Source organism: Myotis lucifugus, unplaced genomic scaffold (assembly GCF_000147115.1).
Source record: "Myotis lucifugus unplaced genomic scaffold, Myoluc2.0 scaffold_10, whole genome shotgun sequence".
Classification (NCBI taxonomy): Eukaryota; Metazoa; Chordata; class Mammalia; order Chiroptera; family Vespertilionidae; genus Myotis; species Myotis lucifugus.
In genome coordinates this window covers 7,275,272-7,297,715 of record NW_005871058.1, presented here as the reverse complement: position 1 = coordinate 7,297,715, position 22,444 = coordinate 7,275,272, and the positions used below count along the sequence as shown (strand labels likewise).

The 22,444-nt window shown below is 42.4% G+C and overlaps 1 protein-coding gene across 1 annotated transcript in view; it reads left to right on the top strand.

Annotated features, from left to right (window-relative positions):
* Window positions 1–22,444, top strand: part of ANO2 (anoctamin 2) — a 290,309-nt gene that overhangs the window by 255,616 nt on the left and 12,249 nt on the right. Inside the window, exons 23-25 of the mRNA XM_023749823.1 lie at window positions 14,391–14,543; window positions 14,896–14,948; window positions 16,894–17,075. Of these exons, the coding sequence (XP_023605591.1) occupies window positions 14,391–14,543; window positions 14,896–14,948; window positions 16,894–17,075 (388 nt within the window). The remainder of the gene's footprint in view (window positions 1–14,390; window positions 14,544–14,895; window positions 14,949–16,893; window positions 17,076–22,444) is intronic.

The following is a 22,444-nucleotide window of genomic DNA, read 5'->3' as shown; positions in this document are numbered from 1 at the left end:
TTTCTTCAGCAGACTCACTCTATTAGATTCCAAAGATCAGTCAGTAGGGACTAAGGCTTATTCATCTCCATATCCTCCAGAATATTGTACATTTCCTGGCACATAACAGGCAGATAATATGTCTGATAAATAAAAACAAATGAATGAATTTATTTTTAAATTAAGTTTACTATGGGGACATTGATCGACATGATCATGTAGGTTTCAGGTGTGGTTTCTATGTTATAAGATCTGTATATTGCACTGTGTGCCCACCACCTAAACTAAAATCTTCTACTGTCGCTATATAGTAGGACCCCCTTCTCCCCCAATCTCCTTCCCTCTGGCAACCACCACACTACTGTTTATGTTCACGGGTTTCCATTTTATATCCCACATATGAGTGAAATCATATGGTTCTTAGCTTTTCCTGACTGTCTTATTTTACTTAGCATAATATTCTTAAGATCCATCCACGTTGTTGCAAATGGCAGTATTTCATCTTTTCTCATGGCTGAGTAGTATTCCATTGTGTATATGTACCACATCTTCTTTATGGAGTCCTCTATCACAGGACACTTTGGTTGTTTCCATGTCTTGGCCACTATGAATTTATTAATTATTAAGGGAAGGTTTCTTAACAGAGGTAAGTTTCTTATCATTTTAAGTGGCAAATGAAGGATCATTTTTCAAAGCAGGGCTTGGTTGATGGTGGTTCAAGGATGTTCTGCAGAGTTTTCCAACTCTGGGAAAGAGGCAGGACTTGATCTCCAAGTTCCATTCTCATTCTGAGGATTTGCATATCAATAATAAGAGTAAGGTAGAGTATGCTAAGGAAAAGGGCTGGCAAATGCAAATGTTGTTTTTTAGGTAGGGAGGGTTCAGGTAAAGACCTGGGATTAACAGAGAACCCTGAAGATCAGACAAGTTTGCATTTCATATCAGGGCACAGGGAACAGTTATGAAATCTTGGCTAATGCTGTGACTATGTATGAACTCTATTTCCCTTGAGGAAATGGGCAGCAAGTATAGAAGGGAGATAGTAAAACCTAAGGAAGGAATGAGGTAACACAGGTAGACTCATTAATTTATTCATTCATCAAACATTAAGTACTTAGAGGAGCAAATTTGAAGACCAGAAGAGTCTCTTCAACAGTTCAAGTTGATATTGATTCAGTCAACAATCTGATATTGATTCAGTTTTGTCTGGATGAGGAAGCCTGGATCACACATGGGTTTTCTAAGCTGGGTTTCACAGAAAGTCCATCACAGAATTCGGTAGGCCATTTTGCTGTCAATCATTTTAGAGATGTGGCTATTTTATTTCATATTTTATATAAGTACAAGGACAGTGATTCTGAGTTAGAGTCCTTTCATTCTTTTCATCTCTGGATTATCCTCTTTGCCCTTTAAGGGATTTTTTGCTTCCAGTTATAACCAAAGGCTGTAGAATAAACTTTACTAAATGACAGCTTCATCTAACAGTATAGGTAGGCTAAGTGTGGTTAAAAGCGGGTTCTGGAGTCAAACCAACCAGCCTTTGAATCTTAAGTCTGCTGCAGCTAGTTACATGACTCTGAGCTTGATATTTAAGTTCAACCAGGCCCAATTTGCTCATCTCAAAAGTGGGGTTGATGATAATAGCACCTACCCTATTAGGATGATTCTGAGAAGTAAGTGATGTATATAAAGTAGCTAAAAAAACAGTGCTTGATGTACATAGGTTTTCAATGAATATTAGCCACAGTTGGTATTGTCAGGAGTCCAGTTTCTTTCTCTTTAATCTAGAAATGGACTAAACACAGTGTAAAACCCCTGAATGTCGTGAACCCTGGAGGGTCTTCCCACCCCATTAGTGTGAGGTTGGGTAGTAATGTTTAAAGACTGAGGGTCCCAGACTCCCAAGCAAATCTGACTCACCCTCAGAAGCCTGAGATATAAACATTCCAAGATGTCCTTTCAGAGAACCTCAAGCCCTTAGGGCTCTACATGACAAGTCTGACATCTCAAATGTGTTCTTTTTGACATTTGTTTATCTATAACCCACAAACTTTTCTTCTAGTCATCCAAAAAATAATTTATTGTACTCCTGATTCAGGAATTCAGTTATCCTTCTTAGAGTCTTCTGCCATCTTCTTAAACACACCCAAGCTCTGAGGCCCTTGGACTACTAATGTGGGGAATGAGATGAATTTCTTCTGTTATTCACAGAGTCATTAGAGGAAATCTCATTTTGTGCAATCCTGAGTTTTCATCCTGTCAAATTGTAATAGAATAAGAGGTGTATTGATGATTGCATATTTACTTATTCATTTATTTGGAGTGAAAGCCGGATAATTATTCTGAAGGGCCAGGGGCTGTTGGTTTCCCCTGCTCTTTGGGTATGTACACCAAATCCTGTAAGAATTGCCCAGCTGATGGAAATGCATGGGGCAGGTCCACCTCAGGGACCAGGACATCAACACCCTTGCAGCTGCATCCCAGTTGTCTCATGAAATTGTAAGCTTGGACTCCTGGGTTTAGGAAAGCATCCATGACTTGATATAGACCCTGTGTTCTCCATGACTCCTCTCTGACTTTGCATCAACTCGAGTTGGCTAGAAGCCTGCTCAGTATGATCCTGAGTCTTTTTTGCTTATGGTTCCTTACCTCACTAACTTTGCCTCTACCAAGAATTTTTAATTCCCATTAAAGTCACTCCTCCTTGATCTACTACAAATACCTCCTAACTTATCTCCCAGCTTCCTTTCTCTCTCCCTCTTCCCCTTCTCCTTCTCACTTTTAAAAATAACTTTTCTAAAATGCAATCCAGAGCATGTTATCTTTTCTATTTAAAACCCTTCAGTGTTACTGACTTTAAGATAAAATTCAAGTCTCCTAGCATAATATGAACTGGCTCCTGCTTTGTATGCTCTTCATGATGCCCCATATTTACATCTGGTTTTCTCATGTTACTAGGTCTGAATTTGCTTATCTGCCTGCAACAAGTTCTAGCTGAGCTGTGCAGACTCAAACATATCTCTTGGAAGCATTTTTGGTTCTCCCATCCTCAGTTCCTCTCTTATACTTGCTTCGATATAGGAGAAAATGTGAGTGCTTTAGGGGCAGAGACTGAGCTTTATTCCTCTCTAGTTACAACACTCAGCACAGTTCCTGGAACATAGTAAAAGCTCAATAAAATATTTCTTGAATGAATGTCTCTTTAACTCCCCTTCCTTCAGCAGCAGGGAAATAGAGACCCCATTTCTCTTTGCTCTATGATATTTGGGCCAGCCTTCCTTTTCACCGTAAACATATTTATATGTATTTTTAATATGCAGCAATTTTCATCTCCCAAGAACAAAGTAAACCTTGTTTATTATCAGGATTTCCCTCAAAGAAAAGTCACTTCTGGTTTTAATTTGCTCCTTTGCCTTCAGGGATCAAGTCATTAGTGGAAGTGGACAGAGTGGAATGCTCTCACTCAGACTCAGGATTTAAGTTCAACTCCAATTTCAAGTCTTTCCCTCTGTACCACCCCTCCAAGCCATTCCTGAGGGTAATTGTGTGTCAGGACCTGTGCCAGGCGCTGAGGACACAGAGGCAACAAATGGGTCTAGGCCCTGCAGGCCCTAAGGATCCAGTGGCAGAGAGAAATGGGCAGACAGTCACAGGAAAGGACCTGGTTGTCATAGAAAAAATGCAGGTAACTGCTTGCTTCGAAAACATTAGGTCTTTGCAGCTTTCATTTGACTGAGCAGAGGTGTGTGACAGAGAATTGGCCACTCTAGTGTGCCTTTGTCCTGTAACTACCCACTCACTGAACATCCTTAAGTTTTAGAAACTTCCAACTGAGCAGCACAAAGTCAGGTTTGGAAACAAGAGGCTCCTCTCCCACCCATCATCTCAGGCCTGTTTTGGGACTTTAGACAAGACCAGGAAAAGAATCCATCTCTGGGAAAACATGTCTCAGCCCTCCTGACTGGAAACTTAGTTCCTGTGACTATTTTCTGAGTTATCTACCACATCCGTGGCCCCACCATCCTCAGGCCCCTCGCCGAGAAATCTCCGCATCACTGTTCTTCACTTTCTGTCTCCACACAGTCCCATCCAGTGGGTGGGTCTTTCCCCTGGAGTATCTCTGGAAGCTGCTCCTGTGGGTAGCCTCTTAGCCTCCTCTACTTGCTGCTTTTTCTACTACACCCTCAACACAGTCACTTGCAACCACCATCCCACGACTGCCCTGTTTATTATTTTGGAGGGTAGGGTTGGTCTTATCATCCATTGTTCAGAAACTTCCAGTCTCATATCCTTAACAAGGCCTTCGTGGGGCATCCTGTCAATTTATTGAACCCTAGGCCCTTTTATGCATACGAGGTCCAGCCACAATGAACCATTTTTTACCCACAGTCTTTCATGCCTGATCTTGCATATTTCCCTTGCCCTGGAATTCCCTGTGCCTTCCCATTCACATGACCAAACCCAGCTCTGTCTCCTCCTCCCCAAAGCGCCTTCCCTTCCCTAATCTCACCCTTCTCCCAATCCTCAGTATTTCAGCTCCCTCCTCCACAGCATTTCAGACAAGCTGCCTCCAAAATCAGTGATGCCTTTTGGTAATTAATTTCCCGAAGGCAGCTTCCTCCAATTGCAAGGCCTTGCACAGCCCCTGCCACAGCATGGGCACTGGAAACATATTGGGTAAACCAGTAAAGCAGGACTGAATAAACAACCTCACTTCTAGTCAGGCTGACATCAATTCTCATTTAATGGGCTGCTAATCCAGGGAGTGGATTATCAGGAATGGTGGTTATCCTTGTTTCTCTTTCTCTGCCTCCTCCTCCTTTCAAGTCTTCCTCTTTCCCTCTCCTGCCCTTGGCTTCTGCCTTCTACCCTCCCCCATCGCAGGCCTATTATGAACTCCTTTCCAGCGAGGAAGCTAGGGAAATAAGAGAAGGCGTAATGTGAACCCATCCATGCTGCTCATAGGTGGCAGCTCTGGGAAACAGCTTGGTGGGAATGAAGACGGAGTTCACACATGTCAAAACTTAGTTGGAGGCACTCATTTCTGCTATCCCATGGATAACTAAGACTTGGTGATAGTAATTATACCACTACTTCTGATTTCTCTGCACCCCGTGTCTTCAAAGTGAAAGTTCCTTTTATTTTCAGATGATCACTGTTGGGCAGATCAGTATCTCTCCTCATTTTTCCAGGTTGTCAGGTGAGACTTGGGTGTTAATGCAGGTCTGCCTTTATCTATCATTGTGATCTTGGGCATGTCATATATCTCTCTGGGCCTCATTTTCCTCCTTGACATTATATTTGACCCTTGAACAATGCAGGAATTGGAGGCATTGACCCCCCACACAATAAAAAAACAACAACACCTGCACATAGCTCTGGTCAGTGTGCTAAGTGGTTAGAGCATCCACCTGCTCACCAAAGGGTCACAGGTTTGATTCCTGGTCAAGGGCATGTACCTGAGTTGCAGGTTTGATCCTCAGGACACATGCAGGAGGCAACCAATGGATGTTTCTCTCCCATATCAATATTTCTCTCTCTCTCTCTCTCTCTCTCTCTCTCTCTCTCTCTCTCTCTCTTCTACCTACCATCTCCCTTTCCACATTCTCTAAAATTCAATGGAAAAAAAATATCCTCAGGTGAGGATTAATATATTTTGTACATTATATGTATTATATACTGTATCTTTATAATAAAGTAAATTAGAGAAAAATTTTACTAAAAAATCATCAGGAAGAGAAAATATATTTATAGTACTGTATTTATCGGTACCATTGAGTTTTAAAAAATCTGTGCAGTTCAAACCATGCTATTCAAGGGTCAAGTGTATAGGCAATTAGACCAGATGAGTTTTTCCTTGCAGAGATGCAACTCACTGTTCTGTGGTCATAACCAATTATGTAATAAGTCACAAGCAATGCACTACTGCTAATAATATATTTTTAAAATATAAAGTAAAACAGTGCCAATGCCATCCTCCCTTACTCACATTCCTAGATTATTTTTGAGTGAGAGAACAAGGGAGGTTTCAAAACATGGCTTCACCAATAGAAGTGAGTGGTGTGCATAATCATTTTTCATTGAGTATCTTGACAAGAATAAAGAGTTTCAAACTACTGGACCAGGTGACCTCCAGGGTCTCTTCTAGTGCTGGCATCTGAATTTTTACATACCAGCTGGACCATGCTCCTGGGAACCAAGAGACCCAGCAGGTGATGCCAGTTGCCTAAGGTCACCTCAAAGGCTCATTCATGGAACTGAATCTACAGACCATTCAGGACCCCTAGGAACTTAGGCTTCAGTGAAGGGATGGGGTGGAGTGAAGTTTTCTCCTTCCTTCACAACAACCTAGACCTCCCCAATTCCAGAAAGGCCCTTGTCTTGGGCTTTGAGCAAAAACGAGAACAGTGAAACCAAAGCAGCCCACTGCCTCTGGTGTGCCTGACATGGTGATCCCTGGCCCTGCTCTCAGCTGTCAGCTTCCTTCCCTGTGATCCCCAGGACCACCCATGCAGACAGGAAGTGTGCTGAGCCCACTCCGAGCCTGTCAGTTGTAATGGTGAGGCAGGTCATCAGTTGAGGGAGGCAGCAGGGAGAGATGTATTATATTTACATTTTTCTAAATTGTGCTGGAACCAGGGCCCAGGGCCCAGCAGGCATGGGGGAGGGGCCATGAGGTGAAGGGGAAGCTGGGAGGGAGGGTTAGGCTGGGATTCAGCCTGGAGGAGGGGGTTTTGGTGGTAGAGAGCTACCTCTGGGCAGGATTCCTGGTGGGGATGGGCTGGCTCCAGACAAAGAGAAACCTGAGAGTGAGGGATTAAGCTGGAAAAACCTGTGAGGGGAGCAGCAAGCTTTCGAGGGAATCTCCAATATCAAACCCTTTTCCTGAAGAGCTTACTAAGAAGGACTTCAAGGGTAGTTCCCCATCCCCCACCTCTGAGGGGAGAAAAGAATGCTGGCCCAGGAGCAAGCCTTGACATTAATCATCACTGTCCCCAACCCCAAAATGGGGCTTCAAAGCTGCTTTACCACAGCCCCTCACAGCCTAGTTTTGAGTTTTCCTCAGGGCCCAATGAGAGGAAATGCTTCAGTTGCTTTAAGAGCTGCTAGCAAAGTTGTCTGGACACTTGCAGCAGTTGAATTTTAGAGAGTGGGATTTGGCACAAAAACACAAGCCTGAATTTAATCCTATAAGAAGAGTTTAGTGACAGGTTCCCAAAGACTCTCCTGATAAAGTTTTATCACCATTTTATCAGATAAGTCAGTTATGCAATTGTTGGTTCTTCTCAGCTGAACACCAATGACCTAGATTCCTGTTATTTACTAAATTGTGATGGGCAAGATTTGTGTCTTATTTATTCACAGCACTTAACCATAGGGCCTGGCACACAGTAGGTGCTCAATAAATGTTTGATGAAGAAGGAAGACACAGAAAGAATGAAAAAAGTCACCCTTTAGTGAGGACCTTGATGACAAAATGACAGTTGGACTTTATAGACATCAACTCTTATCAGTGCTCTTCACATACCCTGACTGTATTGATTTAGCTGGGACAGTCTATCCCCTTTCCTGCCTCCAGAAGCCAAGATTCTTTATTTTGAGGTGCTTGTAATCAGGGAATGCTATCCTCCTAAATAAGGGCAGTTTTCCTACAGCAACTCAAAATAATGGACTTATTGTTTAGGTAGTTCTGGCAAAATATTCCATGTAATAGTCAACTATTGCTAGGATAATGCTTTATAACAAATACCTCCAAAGTCTCAGTGACTTAGCACAGAGACAGAGAATAAAGAACAATGTGAAGAGCTGGCTCCAGACATCACTAGGGACCCTCCCCTGGAAATGATCAAGTAAAAGTGGCCTCTTATTCAAAAAAGAATATAAGGGCTTCAGATAGAGTGAGGCTTCAGATAGAGTGATAACTTAGGTGACACCCAAGATTCCTTCCAACTTCAGTGTTCTTTGGTCATGGGTGGTAGGGATCACACTAGGTAATTTCCAAGTTTCCAAAAGAGGCTAAATATATAAAATTAGTCCTAAGTGTGCCTTGGCTATAAGTGATAAAATATCCTAAAATATCTGCCCAACCATTAGCACTGAAGCCTGCACATTCTGTCCACAGAACTCCAAGTTTTGTACTATAAGGCAATGACTTAAAGACCCAGGAAATTCCTTTCCTTGGGGCATTCTGCTTATACAAACTGAGTCATCCTACCGGATAATCAGGCATCTGCCATCTTCTCCAAATGGCACCTAAATGCAATTCAGGCAGCATCCAGGGTTGCATTCCAGTATTTCTGGGAAGTAGCATGAGTCACAGGCATTTTTCTCCTTTGGCTTCTGAAGCATACTTTGCTTGTCATTATCTGTTATAGGAGTCCCTCTTCCCATAAATACTTAAAAGAATATATCTGGATGCCACACCCCTCCGTGTACCACAGAAAGTTTCTGACATGCAGGAGATGCCCAGTTAGTGGTTGAGAAATGAATGAGTGAACAAATTTGGGACCTCAGCCCAAATAAGTAGAGGGAGAAGGGAGAGTAATAAGGGATGGATGGGAAGAAGGATGGATGAATAACTGGTCCTCACATTCCCATTATGCAGGTGGATAAAGTAAACAAGAGTGAGTAAGGCAGGTCATTCATTGGTTCACTCAATAAACATTTATTGGAAATTTACCAGGCTGTTCTCTGGAAATCAGAAATGTATCAGTAGATCTCACCAACTCAATTCTCTCTAGTTTTAAGAAGCTGAACTAGGTCCATTGATATAGGATTTTTGAGGTGGCATTAATGCAGGCCAGTGGGAGCAATGACACAGAACACAGCAGGGATAGAAGACATGTATAAGTGACTAAAAACACTTTGGAGAATGGAAGTATCTGTATGAGAAGAATATAAATCAGATTAGAGAAGATCCAATAAAGGAAACTTCAGATGTGAGAGTAACCAGGGAGGGGGAAGGGACACTGCTACATTAGGGTTGAATATTTACATTTTTCCATGGTAAAAGGACATTGAATTTGGTTGACATCACAAACTATCTTTGTTTCCCAGCTTCATCAATTGGTAGGTGTGTGGACCTGGAAAAAATATTTCACCTCTCTGAGACTCAGTCTTTTCACTTGTAAAATGGAGATAATGATACTTGACACTGAAGATCACTTTATAAACCAGGGAGCATGCTGCCTGTGCATGATAGATGCAGCTCCATGATTTCCAAGGGTTTGGAGTTTGGCTCAGAGGACATGGAAGGGGAACACTGGGCAAATTTTTCTGAAGACCATGGCCCAGGCCATTAAGCCTCCTGTGGCCAAAAGCCGCATTCTCCTGCCCCTTTCTGTGCCCATCAGTAGGGTTTACCTCTGAAGGCTCCCATGACTCTACTCTGGCTCCCAAGACATGTCATGCTGTCAACCTGAGATCCCCTGTTATAACTAGACTTTGACTGCTTGAGTAGCAGGACTCTTGGAAGTCGTCGGTCCTCTCTACATCTGAAGAAGCTAATATTTTACCATTTATGTGTGGGTGAAGAAAAAGTGGGGACTAAGTCTCCCTTAATCACAGAGAAATGAAGAAAATGCCTTGCCAATCTATCCCAGTGTTACATTGATTTGTATGCAGTAAACTTGTAGTACTTTAGCTGTTCATTTCAAGCATGTTTCTTCCTTTTATGACTTCCAGGGTTTCTGTATTGAACCTAGTCCATTGTATAAAATCCCATGCAGATTGAAAGGAATTCCATGTATTGTCTCTATTTCCTAAGTAATTTGTGAATTTGGATCAGTGGATTTGCAGGAAAGATCTTAACAACCAACCATATAACAAACCTTTAGGTGCCTCTTTTACAGTAGTAATAGGTGCAAAGGCTCGAAAATGTGGAAGACATAGTGAGTTTGGAGAAGTGCAAATGGTTTTGAAATGGTTGGAAAACAGGCAGGGTTGGTCTCCAAGTATAGCAGCTAAATATTAGCCCTGAGACCAGAGCATATATGGGAAGGAAATGTATCTGGTAAAAATAAGTTAGGGTCATATCACAAAGAGTCTTGAATGCCAGATGAAAGATCTGGACTTTCTCGTGTGTGTGTGTGTGTGTGTGTGTGTGTGTGTGTTGGGAAGGTTGATATTTACACTGAAGAATTTTAAATAAATGAATAAAAAATCAGAGTTGTGCTCCATCAAGAGCGTTTCCATCAATCCTGACCAGTTCATTTTATTCTACCTAATATATATATTTTTTCTTTAAGCAGATGGTCCTGGAATGTCCTTGCTGGATGCCATCTTGTTTAGTTTAACCCCCTCCTCTTTGTTATTTTAACCTAAACCCAGGTAATCAAGGCCAAGATTTTAATTGTCTCCAGCATCAGGCAGAATAGGGCTGGTGGTTATTTTAAAAGGCCCCTGGCTGCTTGAGTGAGAGAGAAAACCAATGGGGTTTGTGCCCAGGAGTATTTCCAGTCTTTGTGCTTCCTGCTCAGCTTTTCTGGGGCACTTTGCAGCAGGCTTTGTAAAGATTTAGTTGAAAATCAACTATGGATTCTTCCCTAATTGACTTGGCCAGGCTTAATCTGTTATTGGTCAAGCCAAGCTGGCTTCTATTATGCAGTGCACTGAGGATTTCCGGCGTTGCTCTTATCCTAATGGAGGCTGGCTGTTTTTAGAAGCAAATCTTGGTGTTGGTGAAGGCCGGTATCATTGTGTCCTCTGAACTGAATCCAGAAGGACACCCATCTGATATAGCATTTAGACCTTTGACTACAAAGAGTGAGTCTTGGATTTGGCATTTATATGCTAGAAGGTTGTGTGGTTTTTTTTGTTTTTTGTTTTTTTGTTCTGCTTTTCTCCCTAAGAGATAAAACAAAACTTCCTATTTGTTTCTGCCTCTTTGGGTTGATTTGTGGAAATGCTTAGGGTACCCAGTCCAAGGAGGCAAAGGGACATCTTCAGAGAGTGGCTTCTCTTGGCCCAGGAGACTGAGGAGTGACCTCAGAAGACAGGGAAGGGCTGTCCTATCACTGCAGGCCCAGCACCTCTGGCCTTTGCTGAACCCCCTCCCTTGAGGTTGTCCAGTCCTTAACACATAGATTGACATGGCTGGGGAAAGAGAATAGACATTGTGTTGTAGGGTTGGGATAATTTGTGAGCACTATTAGCATTGAACCATCACTGGAAGTTGTTTGTGTCAACAGAAGAGGGACAAAAGAGAGCCTGTGTCTGGAGAGTTTATGGAGATAGAAAAGCAGACAATCAGGGCAAGCCCAGAGGAGAAAGCTCATGTCTGCCTCTGGAGTTCATGTGAACTAAGGAGAGAAGTGGAGAGTCCCATTATTCCTATGATCCTGGAAGGATGTTAGATTTCCTTGAGCCATTTGCATGAGTGTGGTGAGGGCATGCTGTATATATTTATGGACACTCAGAAGTAACCTGCCCCTTCCCCACCCCTATCAGTCACTCTGACAATCCCTTGCTGGTGCTTTGAAGAGTTTGCACAGTTTTGCTGGAAGAAGTCACTTATGGAAAGAACATTTACACTATAGAGCTTGCCATAGAATCAAGATCAACGTAGAACTCTATAAAGAAAGATATAGTCATATGTATATACATAAACATAGACAGGTATTTTATAGGTTTTAGAAAGCCAGTCTAACATCTGATTTGCTTTCCTTATTAATTTCTTTCCCCTTAACTTCCTTTGCCCTCATCCGCACCCCCGACTCTAAGTGAATTCCTCAGCAATGCCTCATTTAAGAGATGCTATAGACCAGTGGTTCTCAACCATGGCTGCACATTAGAATCACCTGGGAATCTTTTTAAAATCCTGATTTCTGGGCCTCATCCTCCGGAAATTCTGTTTCTTTGTTACTAATGTTGTGGCCCCACCCCATAACAAAGAAACAGAATTTCCCGGAGGATGAGGCCCAGAAATCAGGATTTTAAAAAGATTCCCAGGTGATTCTAATGTGCAGCCAAGGTTGAGAACCACTGCCATAGACCCTGCATTTGAACTGCCTCCCAGAGCTTGATTTTTAAGATTTCTCCTCCACAACCGCTCCCCAGTCCCCTTTGACCTCCCAGTTAGCCAGACCAACATTCCATGGCCCAACCTTGACAAATCTGTGCCTTCTGGTGCATCTTGCCACCAACTGGCACCTGTCAATCTCCTAGAACCTGCTGAGCACCCATTGGGCATCAAGGACAATGACAGGGATAGGGCTGTATCAGAGCAATAACACACATTGTGGGCCCAAGCGAACTGATGGTTCAAAAGCAGTTGTGCAAATGTTCCCCCATGTGTTCTCTTTCTTGAAACTTTTGCTGTGATGAGGGCTATCGCTCTGTGAACTTTTATTTTTTAGTTTTTGAATCCCAGTTTTTCATTCTTTATTTGAATATTCTAGAATCTTGAAGCTTGTCCAAGAGAATGAGAATCATGGCACTATAGCAAATCAGACCTGAAGGGAATTTAAACTATTATCAATTTATCAATGAAGATGCTGAAGTCCACTGAAACAGAGAGAATTGTCCAAGAGCATACAGCCAGTGATATCCAGGACTAGCAGTCCAGCCTCCTAACTTTTGTTTAGTGCTTTTACCTTAAGTTTGTGCTCATCTAGCATAGAAGTATGCAGTATGCATCACAGCCATCTGGATGTATTGATATATTTATTCCAATTAGAGTAAAATTGCACATAACAGGTAGCATTATTGACTAATTAAGTGGCTGACATTGTTCTAAGCACTTTATATATGCAATAACATTTACCCTTATGACAACCCCATTAGGTGGACCTTATTATTATTATTATTATCAATTTACATTAGAAATACCTGAGACATGGAGAAGTTAAATACCTTGCCCTCAGTATATAAGGAAGTCCTATTAGATTGTAATTTTCTGGCACTGTGTTTGCATCAGCAAATATGTACTGAGCAACTGGAATGGATGAAGCCCTTTCTAGTGGGAGATAAAGACTTGTGAGTAGCTCCATCCCAATAGCATACAGTGATGGCTGCAACAGGCATGTACAAGGAGTGAGCATTGGAATGGTCTTGGGTATGCATAGGAGTTTGCTAGCTTGAGAATGAATGAATGCTTATTGTGCACCAATGGATAATATGTTCAGGGGAAAATCAGGAGGGCGAGAAGTTCAGGGTGCTAAAAGGCAGAAGCATGGTGGTTGTGGTGGAGATGTTGGTAGACAAGGCTAGAGAGGCAGTTTGGGAGCCAACTGTGAAGTACCAGCATTCCAAGATAAGTAATTTGGATTATATCCAGTAAACAGAGGGGAGCCAAGGGAAATTTTTATGAGTAGGGAAGTGACAGAATCAGGATCCAAGAGACTATAGAAGCATAGGACGACTGGGGACAAGGACACAGTGAGGAGACTGATGCAGTTGTCCAGGTGGAAATGAGGGCCTGGACTCCTAACAGCAACATCTGATGGGCACAGGCTGCTTCCGCTTGTTTTTCACGCTGCTACTGGGGCTTGGAATGCTTTCTTTCATCCAGTCTTGCTGGAACTGCAGGCCCATCTTTGAAGGCTAAGTGTAGGTGTTTGATACGGAGAGTCTCCTTAGAACAGGCATGCATGCTCCCTCCCTTGTGCTCTGCTGTCTCTGTACATTCTTCTTCCTCCCTCGGCACACATAAAGTCGTGTTGCACGTCTTTGTGTACATTTCTCTTTTCTGCTTACACCCAGCTCCTTGAAGGCAGAACCAGACCTCTGCCTCCTTAAATACTTGGCACAGTGCCTGACATTCAGTGAACTCTCAATAAATGTGAGATGAATGAATAAACTTACTAAATAAAGGCAGCGACTATGGATATGGAAAGAACAGGCCAAATTTGGGAGATGATTTTTTTAAAGTTACATCAGGGTTTGGAAAGCCATGGCCCATGGGCCAACCCCAGCCCCCTTCTCTACTGCTTTTGTAAATAAAGTTTTTGTGGGAACACAACCAAGCTCATCTGTCTACATTTTGTCTGTAGCTGTTTTCATGCTACAATGGCAGAGTTAATTCATTGTGACAAGACCAGATGGCCTGCAAATGCAAAAATGTTTACTCTCTGGACCTTTGCTGTTAAAGTTTGTCACCTCTGAGTTAAGTGACCAGGATCAGTGAATGGAAAAAAAAGGGGGGGGGTGGTGACAGAGAGGAAAAAGTTAAGACTTTTCCTTTTTTCTTATCTAGTACAGCACTTGGATCCCAGGTGATAGCATTGACCAGTAGGCCTGCAGGGACTGAGAAGGCAACACCCAGGACTGTAGGGCAGGAGGAAAAGGGAGCCTAAGAAAGTGAGGTAGAAAGAGACTGTATAAGGAACACCAGGGCCGTGAGCTACAAGGCGGAGTTGCTCTACGTCCTGTTTCTCCCTGGTGAAGCTTCTCGTGTTTGTCCTCTCTTCTAGTCATCCAGTTTGGCTTTGTTACCCTCTTTGTGGCCTCCTTTCCTCTGGCACCTGTGTTTGCCCTCCTCAACAATGTCATTGAAGTGCGGCTGGATGCAAAGAAGTTTGTCACGGAGCTGAGACGGCCAGATGCTGTGAGAACCAAAGATATCGGTATGTCCTCTGTTTAGAGGTGGTAGAAAACCCATCCCCACCACCACCTTCTCACTGTGTTGGGAATCCATAGGGTTGGGGAAGCCCTTGCCTCTTCACCCCTTTGAGCTTCTCATCCTCATCCTCAGATCTTCAGGTACTGGGAGGCTTTCAGAGGCTACATTTTCCACCCCAGTTGCACCCCTGGTTTCTAGACAGGGGAGTACCTGAACCTCTCCAGACAAGCCCACTCCTAGGGGCCCAGTAACCCTTCCCCAGTAACATGCCTGCAGAGCATCACCCTGAGCTGCAAGGTTGTCATCACTGGGCCAAGGGCGGGAGTAAGCCAGACGCCTTCCATTCTGTCTTACAGGGATTTGGTTTGACATTCTCTCCGGAATCGGCAAGTTCTCCGTTATCAGCAATGTAAGTGCTTACATTCATGACACCCTAACTCTGTGGGAAGGGCATTCCTGAGGAGCTCAGGTTTTACAAGCAGGACACCAGTCCTTGTCACCTCTCAGTCTTTTCCATTTGGAGCTTTATTTAAGATAGGCTCCTGGTTAATAGTGTGTATAAGCCTTCTAACTCATCATGCTGTTGCCAGAACCATGCCACTTAATTGTTAATTTCATTAAGAGAAAGAAGGGTAATTACCCACCACAATGCAAAACTTCTCCTTAAGAGGCAAAATCAGATCTTTGCTCAGAGCCATGAATAATGAGGAAAGAATTCCACGTATCTATCCATCTCTTTCCTTTCTTTTCTACTCCTGAGCTAAACAATACCTGGAGCATTGCCCAGGCTGCAATTCCTAATTACGGTTCCTCCAGGTTGTCAATATGAAGTCTTAATTATCCCCATGGCACTGCGTGGGTGAAGATAGGACATGGAAGAAGAGGGGCCCTACCTGTTGTGACTTCCTTAACTGCCTTGCCAGACATGTCCACATTTCAAAGGAAATCCTTCTGGGCCCAAGCCAACAGCTCCTTTTGCTTCTGCCTTCTGTATGGATGGTGACCAGGCAGGGCCTCCTCTTCCATCTCTCAAGAAAATATCAGCCAGCTTAGTGAACACCAAGAAACCCATAGCCTATTTGGAAGAGAAACGTTGATCCTAGGTGTGACCTGGTTCCATATCAAGAACACATAAACTGGCTGGAGGGGTGTGAGGGGAGGCAGAGAGAATCAACTCATTGCATTTTGAATGTTTGATGTAAGAAACACACATTTTGAGAAATAAGGTGCAATTTGGAAAATAGATCAATAACTACTTTGGAGTTGTGTCTACTAAAGAAGAGGCCCTGAGTACTAAGCACTTTCTACCTATACAGTACAAGGAAAGAAGTTGTACTTTACTGACCTAAGACTTTTTCACTTATCTTTGAAAATGGGAAAGAATAAGAGTACCCACCAAACAGGATCATTCTGGAAGTTAAACGAGATGATAAAAGGACTGATAGCCAGTGCTCAGTAGGTGTAGCTGTGCTTGTTATAAGTAGGTCACTCATTCTCAAATATGGTTATGACCATTCACACTCATATGTACATTGAGAAAACAATGCCTAAACTACATTTTTAAAAAGGGCTTTAATTGTTGATGTGGAATATAGTATAAACACTTGCCAAAAGGATTTAAGATTTTCCTTGCAGAAAGTATGTCCACATTCAAACATATAATCTTTCATTTGTCATTTGGTTTGCTCCATAGACATTTATAGAGTGCTTAGATATGCCAGACGCTATGCTGGGTATGTGTGGTTCCATCCAGGAGGACCCAATCATTTACCCTCTGTGTCTCCCTTTTCCTAAGTAAAATGAATGAAAGAATCATTTCCATTATATAATGTGCCAAAAAGTGCCAAGAGGTCATGGTCAAATTGAGGAAAGTGTGGAACCACATCCTTGGTATTCCTGGCTTTCTAGTGTCACTCAGGGGCAGATGTACCTGGTCATTCAGAATCCTTGCTCATTGTATTTAAGCGGCACTTTCATCACTTGGTAATTTTCTCAGAAAATCTTCCACTCTGCTTTGGCTTGGTCAATACCAACTATCTCAGAGGTGATTTATTCCCTCCAGCACCAAATGGTGCAAATGGCTTAGCAGTCTTTGCTACAGTGGTTGTAATTTACTCCCTTACGCCACTGTCTTATGGATTTGCTTACACATGCATGGCAAAGGTGGAAAAGCCAGAGAACTCAGAGAGCTCTGAGCTATGACAGCTCAGAGATAAGGACTTCTGCATCAATCAGAGCAGCAGCTCTGGATGGGGAGACCATGAGGGGATAGTCTTTCAGCCAGATGGGCCCTGTGCCAACTGGACAGCATCCATCCTGACCTCTCCTCAAATGCTTGTGGTTTTGTTCCTCAGGCTTTTGTCATTGCCATCACCTCCGACTTTATCCCCCGCCTTGTGTACCAGTACTCCTATAGTCACAATGGGACTCTGCATGGCTTTGTCAACCACACCCTCTCCTTTTTCAACGTCAGTCAGCTGAAGGAGGGAACACAACCTGAAAACTCACAGTTTGACCAGGATGTTCAGTTCTGCAGGTAAAGTAATGATGAGGAGGAGGGAGGCAAAGGACCTGAAATGGTAGATCCAAATAATTATCTGGATGACCAAGACTTAGATCATTCTCCTTTCCCTCTGTCTCCTAACCCACCCCCAATTTCTATAAATTAATTTCCATGAATCAACAAATACTTATTGAGTGCCTTTTGTTAGACACTGTGGAGCAGACAAAGAAGTATATAACCTCTTTTTTACCATCAAGGGGTTTATGGTCTGATTAGAAAGAAAACAAGCAGAACATATAGGAAATAGCAAGTTATTCAGTGATTATATCTAGTATGGACCATGAACATTATAGATATTTAGAGGAGAGGGAGATCACTGTTGGTTAGAATGGAGAAGGTAGGCTTCCTGGAGGGACCAAGAGGAATTCTAGGACTCTAGGTGGGGAGTCAGCATGAACAAAGTCATGGGGGTGGGGATAAATTTGGGGTATTAGATAAACACTTAGGGGGCTAGGTGATGTAGTTAGCAAAGAGTGTGCTTAAGAGAATAATATAGGAAATACAATATAGGTAGAAATTCCTAAGATAATATAAGCCAAAAACATTGTTGAACTTGAATAGATAGGATAAAATAGTTGATGGGAAATTTTGAAATCTTATAAGAATTATAATGTGATATAATAAGATATTGACCTTTTTGGTGACAAGGAATGACAGGATAAAGGGTAGGCTTAGCAAAATTGATCTGGTCTAATTGAGGAAGATAAACTAGAATTGGGGGGACTCAGGGAGGGCAGCTGAACTGCTGCATCATTCAGACATGAAGCATGGTGGGAGCAGACCAGGGTGGTGGAGGAGAAAGAGAAAAAATGAGCTATTTTATTAACATATTGCAAAGTTAGTGATAAGACACATTAGAGAGAGAGTCTGAGTTAAAGATATCACCAAAGTTTGGACTAAAGTCAGAGGACTAAGAAATTGTGGGTCCATTGACAGAGATGGGGATGATGCTGAGTGAATCTAATTTTATGGTACATGTAATAAATTTTATTTCAATCATGTTGCATTGAAAATAATGGCAGGAAGTCCAAGGGGAAATTTTCACCTAACTCCTAGACCCAAACTGGAATTCCAGAGAGGTCCAGGTTAGAGTTATGATTAAAAGTTTAGCCCTAGCTGGTTTGGCTCAGTGGATAGAGCAGCGGCCTGCGGACTGAAGGGTCCCAGGTTCAATTCCGGTCAAGGGCATGTACCTTGGTTGCAGGCACATCCCCAGTAGGGGGTGTGCAGGAGGCAGCTGATTGATGTTTCTCTCTCATCAACGTTTCTAACTCTCTATCCCTCTCCCTTCCTCTCTGTAAAAAAAATCAATAAGATATATTTAAAAAAATTTTTAAACACAGGGATTATTGAAGCTAAAACCCAGAAAACTCTCCATTATTTATCCAAGAAGGGCAAATGAAGAGAAGAAGATTAAAGAGGACTAAATTATTTAACACTTTTGTACCCTGATTAAATGATAGTCCTCATAAAGGACTTAATCAAAGATCACACTTCATAAATAAAAGATATAGAACAATAACTACAACAAAAATAAAAACCTAGGGAAAGGTATTGTTGGGAAAATATAAGACTTTCTTGGACTATCTCCAGTAGTGTCTGACGTAAAAGCTGTCGATGACTCCATTGAAGAAGCAGCGTTTCAGCTGTGCTTGCAGCAGTTATAACCCTGCACATGTCTGTCACACTTTCCTACCTGAGACACCTTTGTACTGAAGATCAGCTATTTGTAAGATGGCTGCTTCAGTTCAATTTCACAGTCTGAGTCCACAAAAGGGAGAAAATGAATTGGTCTTCCAACCTAGATGGCTGAGTTAAACAACCTTACTAATTTGTGACTTAAATAGAAGGGTATTCTGGACCCAGGATCAGTAACTTTAGCCAACCAAGAAAAGACTCAAAATCAGAGACCAGATTAAATTTATTCATAGACATCAATTTATATCAGCCTCAATGTTTTAAGAATTTTTATACCTGGGACTATGGAAACTCTAGCTCTTAGACTAAAGTCATATTACTAGACTATGCACTACCCGGGGCCACTCTTCTGTGTGTTTGGAGTGCCAGACTGTCCAGGGTGCTGGATTTTGGTCTGTGGATCCAACAGACATACTTCTACTGCTCAGAGAGGATCTGTACTGGCTCTAGGCCTTTTCTAGTAGCATCTAGATCTGCTCCAGCAGAGTCCATGGAGTCAGTCAACAGGTTTACATTAAATAAGCAGGCACTGAAAAGTGCAAATTATACAATTATTTTTATCACTGGAAGGTACCACAGAAATCATCTTGTTGAAACTCCTCATTCTACAAAAAAAGAAACTGAGGCTTAGAAAGTTGAAGAATTCCCCAAGATTACAGAGGTTTCTAGTGACAGATCTTGAGCTAATATTCATGTCTATCCAAGAACACAAACCTCCACACCCATGTGTAGGGGGAGCGGTGGGGAAGGGAGGAACAATACCAGTGTGACTTGTAGTATGTGGAGATAAGGCTAACACTATCTGCTTCTTTAGTTAGTCTAGAAGCACATGTTCATCCAGAGCACCAAGGTTTGCTGATATTTTCCCTACTATCAGATCTTCCAGTAACACATATGAATATGCTTTCCAGATATATCAGTGGCCTAAACTGCCTTAAACACAAAGCAACTTTAATGAACCCCATAGTGAAAGTTGAGGGTAAACCTACTTTTAGGCAAGGTTTGATTCAACCAAGTTTGCTCTCACCAAATCTTTCTCCATCTCCCAAGTCCATTCCAATTGACATTGACTGTAGCTTTAAGATCTGCATGACTGCCAGCAGCTACAGGCCAGTGGGATAAAAGCCCATAACTCTTTCCCAATGACCCCAGCAAAAGTTTCACTGCAGCTCATTGATTAGGATCAGTATGCATGCCCTACCCATAACCAATCACTCTAACCAGAGAAATGTGATACTCTCCATGGCTTTGGGGCCATTGATGTGGGCTTTGGGGGGATGAAATCATCTCCAGCTGAAGCACATGATCTCTGAGGTGGAGGTAGTTCCTTAGTGAGAACACAAGATGAATGGATACCACTTGGCTAAAACCACACATGCCCAGGACATCAGGTATTAGTATACATGGATCAGATTGAGCTTTATTGTATCCACCTTCAGAGTCACAGAATTTTCTAGCCAGTTGTAAGACCCCAGTAACTCTTCTCTCCATTGTTTCCATGCAAGTAGATGGGATTATGGCTTATCTGTATCCCCCCCTTTTTAAATTTAAATTCTTTATTGTTTAAAGTATTACATATGTCTCCTTTTTCTCCCATTGACCTCTTCTCAGCTGTTCCCACCCCCCAGTACTTGCCCTTACCCCCCTACTGTTTGTGTCCTTGGGTTATGCTTATATGCATGCATACAAGTCCTTTGGTTGATCTCTTACCCTCCCCTCCCCTGCTTTCCCTCTGAAGTTGGATAGTCTGTTTGATGCTTCTATGTCTCTGGATCTATTTTTGTTCATTAGTTTATGTTGTTCATTATACTCCACAAATGAGTGAGATCATGTGATATTTATCTTTCTCTAACTAGCTTATTTCGCTTAGCATAATGCTCTCCAGGTCATCCATGCTGTTGCAAATGGTAAAAGTTCCTTCTTTTTAACAGCAGCATAGTATTCCATTGTGCACCCCCCCCCTTTTTAAATTCTGTGACTGACTAGAAGAATTATTAATAGGTGCATGCATGGGGAGTATATTCTATATTTCTACCAAGAAAATTTATTCACAGAAAATAGATCATTCCAGAATCAAACCAAAATGATTTTTGGAACATCTGATTGTTTTTTTCTTATTCGGTACCAGTGAGGATTATAGGTTCACGAATGCAACTGGTTTTGAGACCTTAATGACTTGGCATTGGTTATGTGATAGGGAATAAGACACAGTGCCTCCCTCAAGGAGTCTAGATAGAGGAGATGAGTAAGTAAATAAGCAATTAAAATATAGTTTTAATCATTTACAATGGTATCACTACAGGGAGCTCTGAGAGCCCTGAGGACAGAGGCCATGCACTTCACTCAGACTTAAGAGGTCAAGGGAAGCTTCAAGGGAGGTAGAATTTGAAGAATGAACAGTAGAAAAGTTGAAACTCCTCATTCATCTGTGACCAAGTTGGCCTGGGTGGTAAGCGGGATGAGAAGAGCAATGCTGGATGGTAAAGGGGGTGTCCAGGAGAGAAGGAGGTCAAGGGAGAGCAGTGTCTTCCAGGTGGAGGGGTGAGTTTGTGAGTGGTTAGGGTTGGAGAGATAGAGATCAGTTTTAAGTAGCTCAGAAGGCACATAAGCCAGACCAAGAAGAGCATGTTGATCATTTGGAAGTGTATGGATTCCCTCTTGGGGCAGCACAGAGCCACTGAGGGATTTAAGGGAGCAGTGATGAGCTCAAACTTTTCCTTGGTGTTATCTCTGTCTGCAGTGTAGAGACTAGTACATTACATTAAAAATAAAGAGATGCCCTACTTCACAAAGTGAGCAGATACCTAGAGAACATGGGCAGCTTATATCTAGACAACCCCTATCAAATTGGTGTATTTTGAAGGCTACCTTTTCTAGATGTGTAAGAATGTTGATGGAAACCTCTACCGCAAATGGTCCTATTCAATGCATGCGGTGTAACCTTGTTTGGGTCATCAAATTCTCTGGAGATTTAGCAAGTTGAAGCATAAGCTACTAATGTCTTTGTAAGCTAGGAATTGTTGATGGCTACAAAAAAAGTAAAGGAAAGAGAAAGAAAATGGAAGGAAGGAAGAGGAAAAGAGGGAGAGACAGAGAAAGATGAGGAATGGAGAAGGGACTATGGGAGAGAGAGAGAGAGAGAGAGAGAGAGAGAGAGAGAGAGAGAGAGATTATGAGAAACAGAGACAATTCTGTAGCTAGTCCCAAAGCCTGCATTTAAAACTGCTTCCGTGGTAGAATTTGATATTTGCCCTGATTTTCTGGCAAATGGTGTTGGGAACTCAATGACCCTTCTTATTCTTAGCTTTCAGTGACCTCTGGAAATAAATGTGGTCAAATAAAACAGGTCTCCGGCTCCAATCAAACCTCACCAGGGAAGAGGTATCTTAAAAATAGCAATAAAAGGTCTCTGGCTCCCAGTATTTTTGCAGCAACATTGGCCTCAACCATCTAACCACTCTAGGAGGGCTGCTCCATAAACAGTCCAGTGACATCAATGTGCAGGCTGATTAGTGCCCATTTGACAAGGTCAAAGGACCACTGTGTCCTGCAGGATGGACGATGTCTTGGGCTCCTAGCTTAGCTGGAAGGGAGCAGAGCGATCAGCAGGACAGGGCCTGGCCGTGGATCTGGGTGCCAGCTTG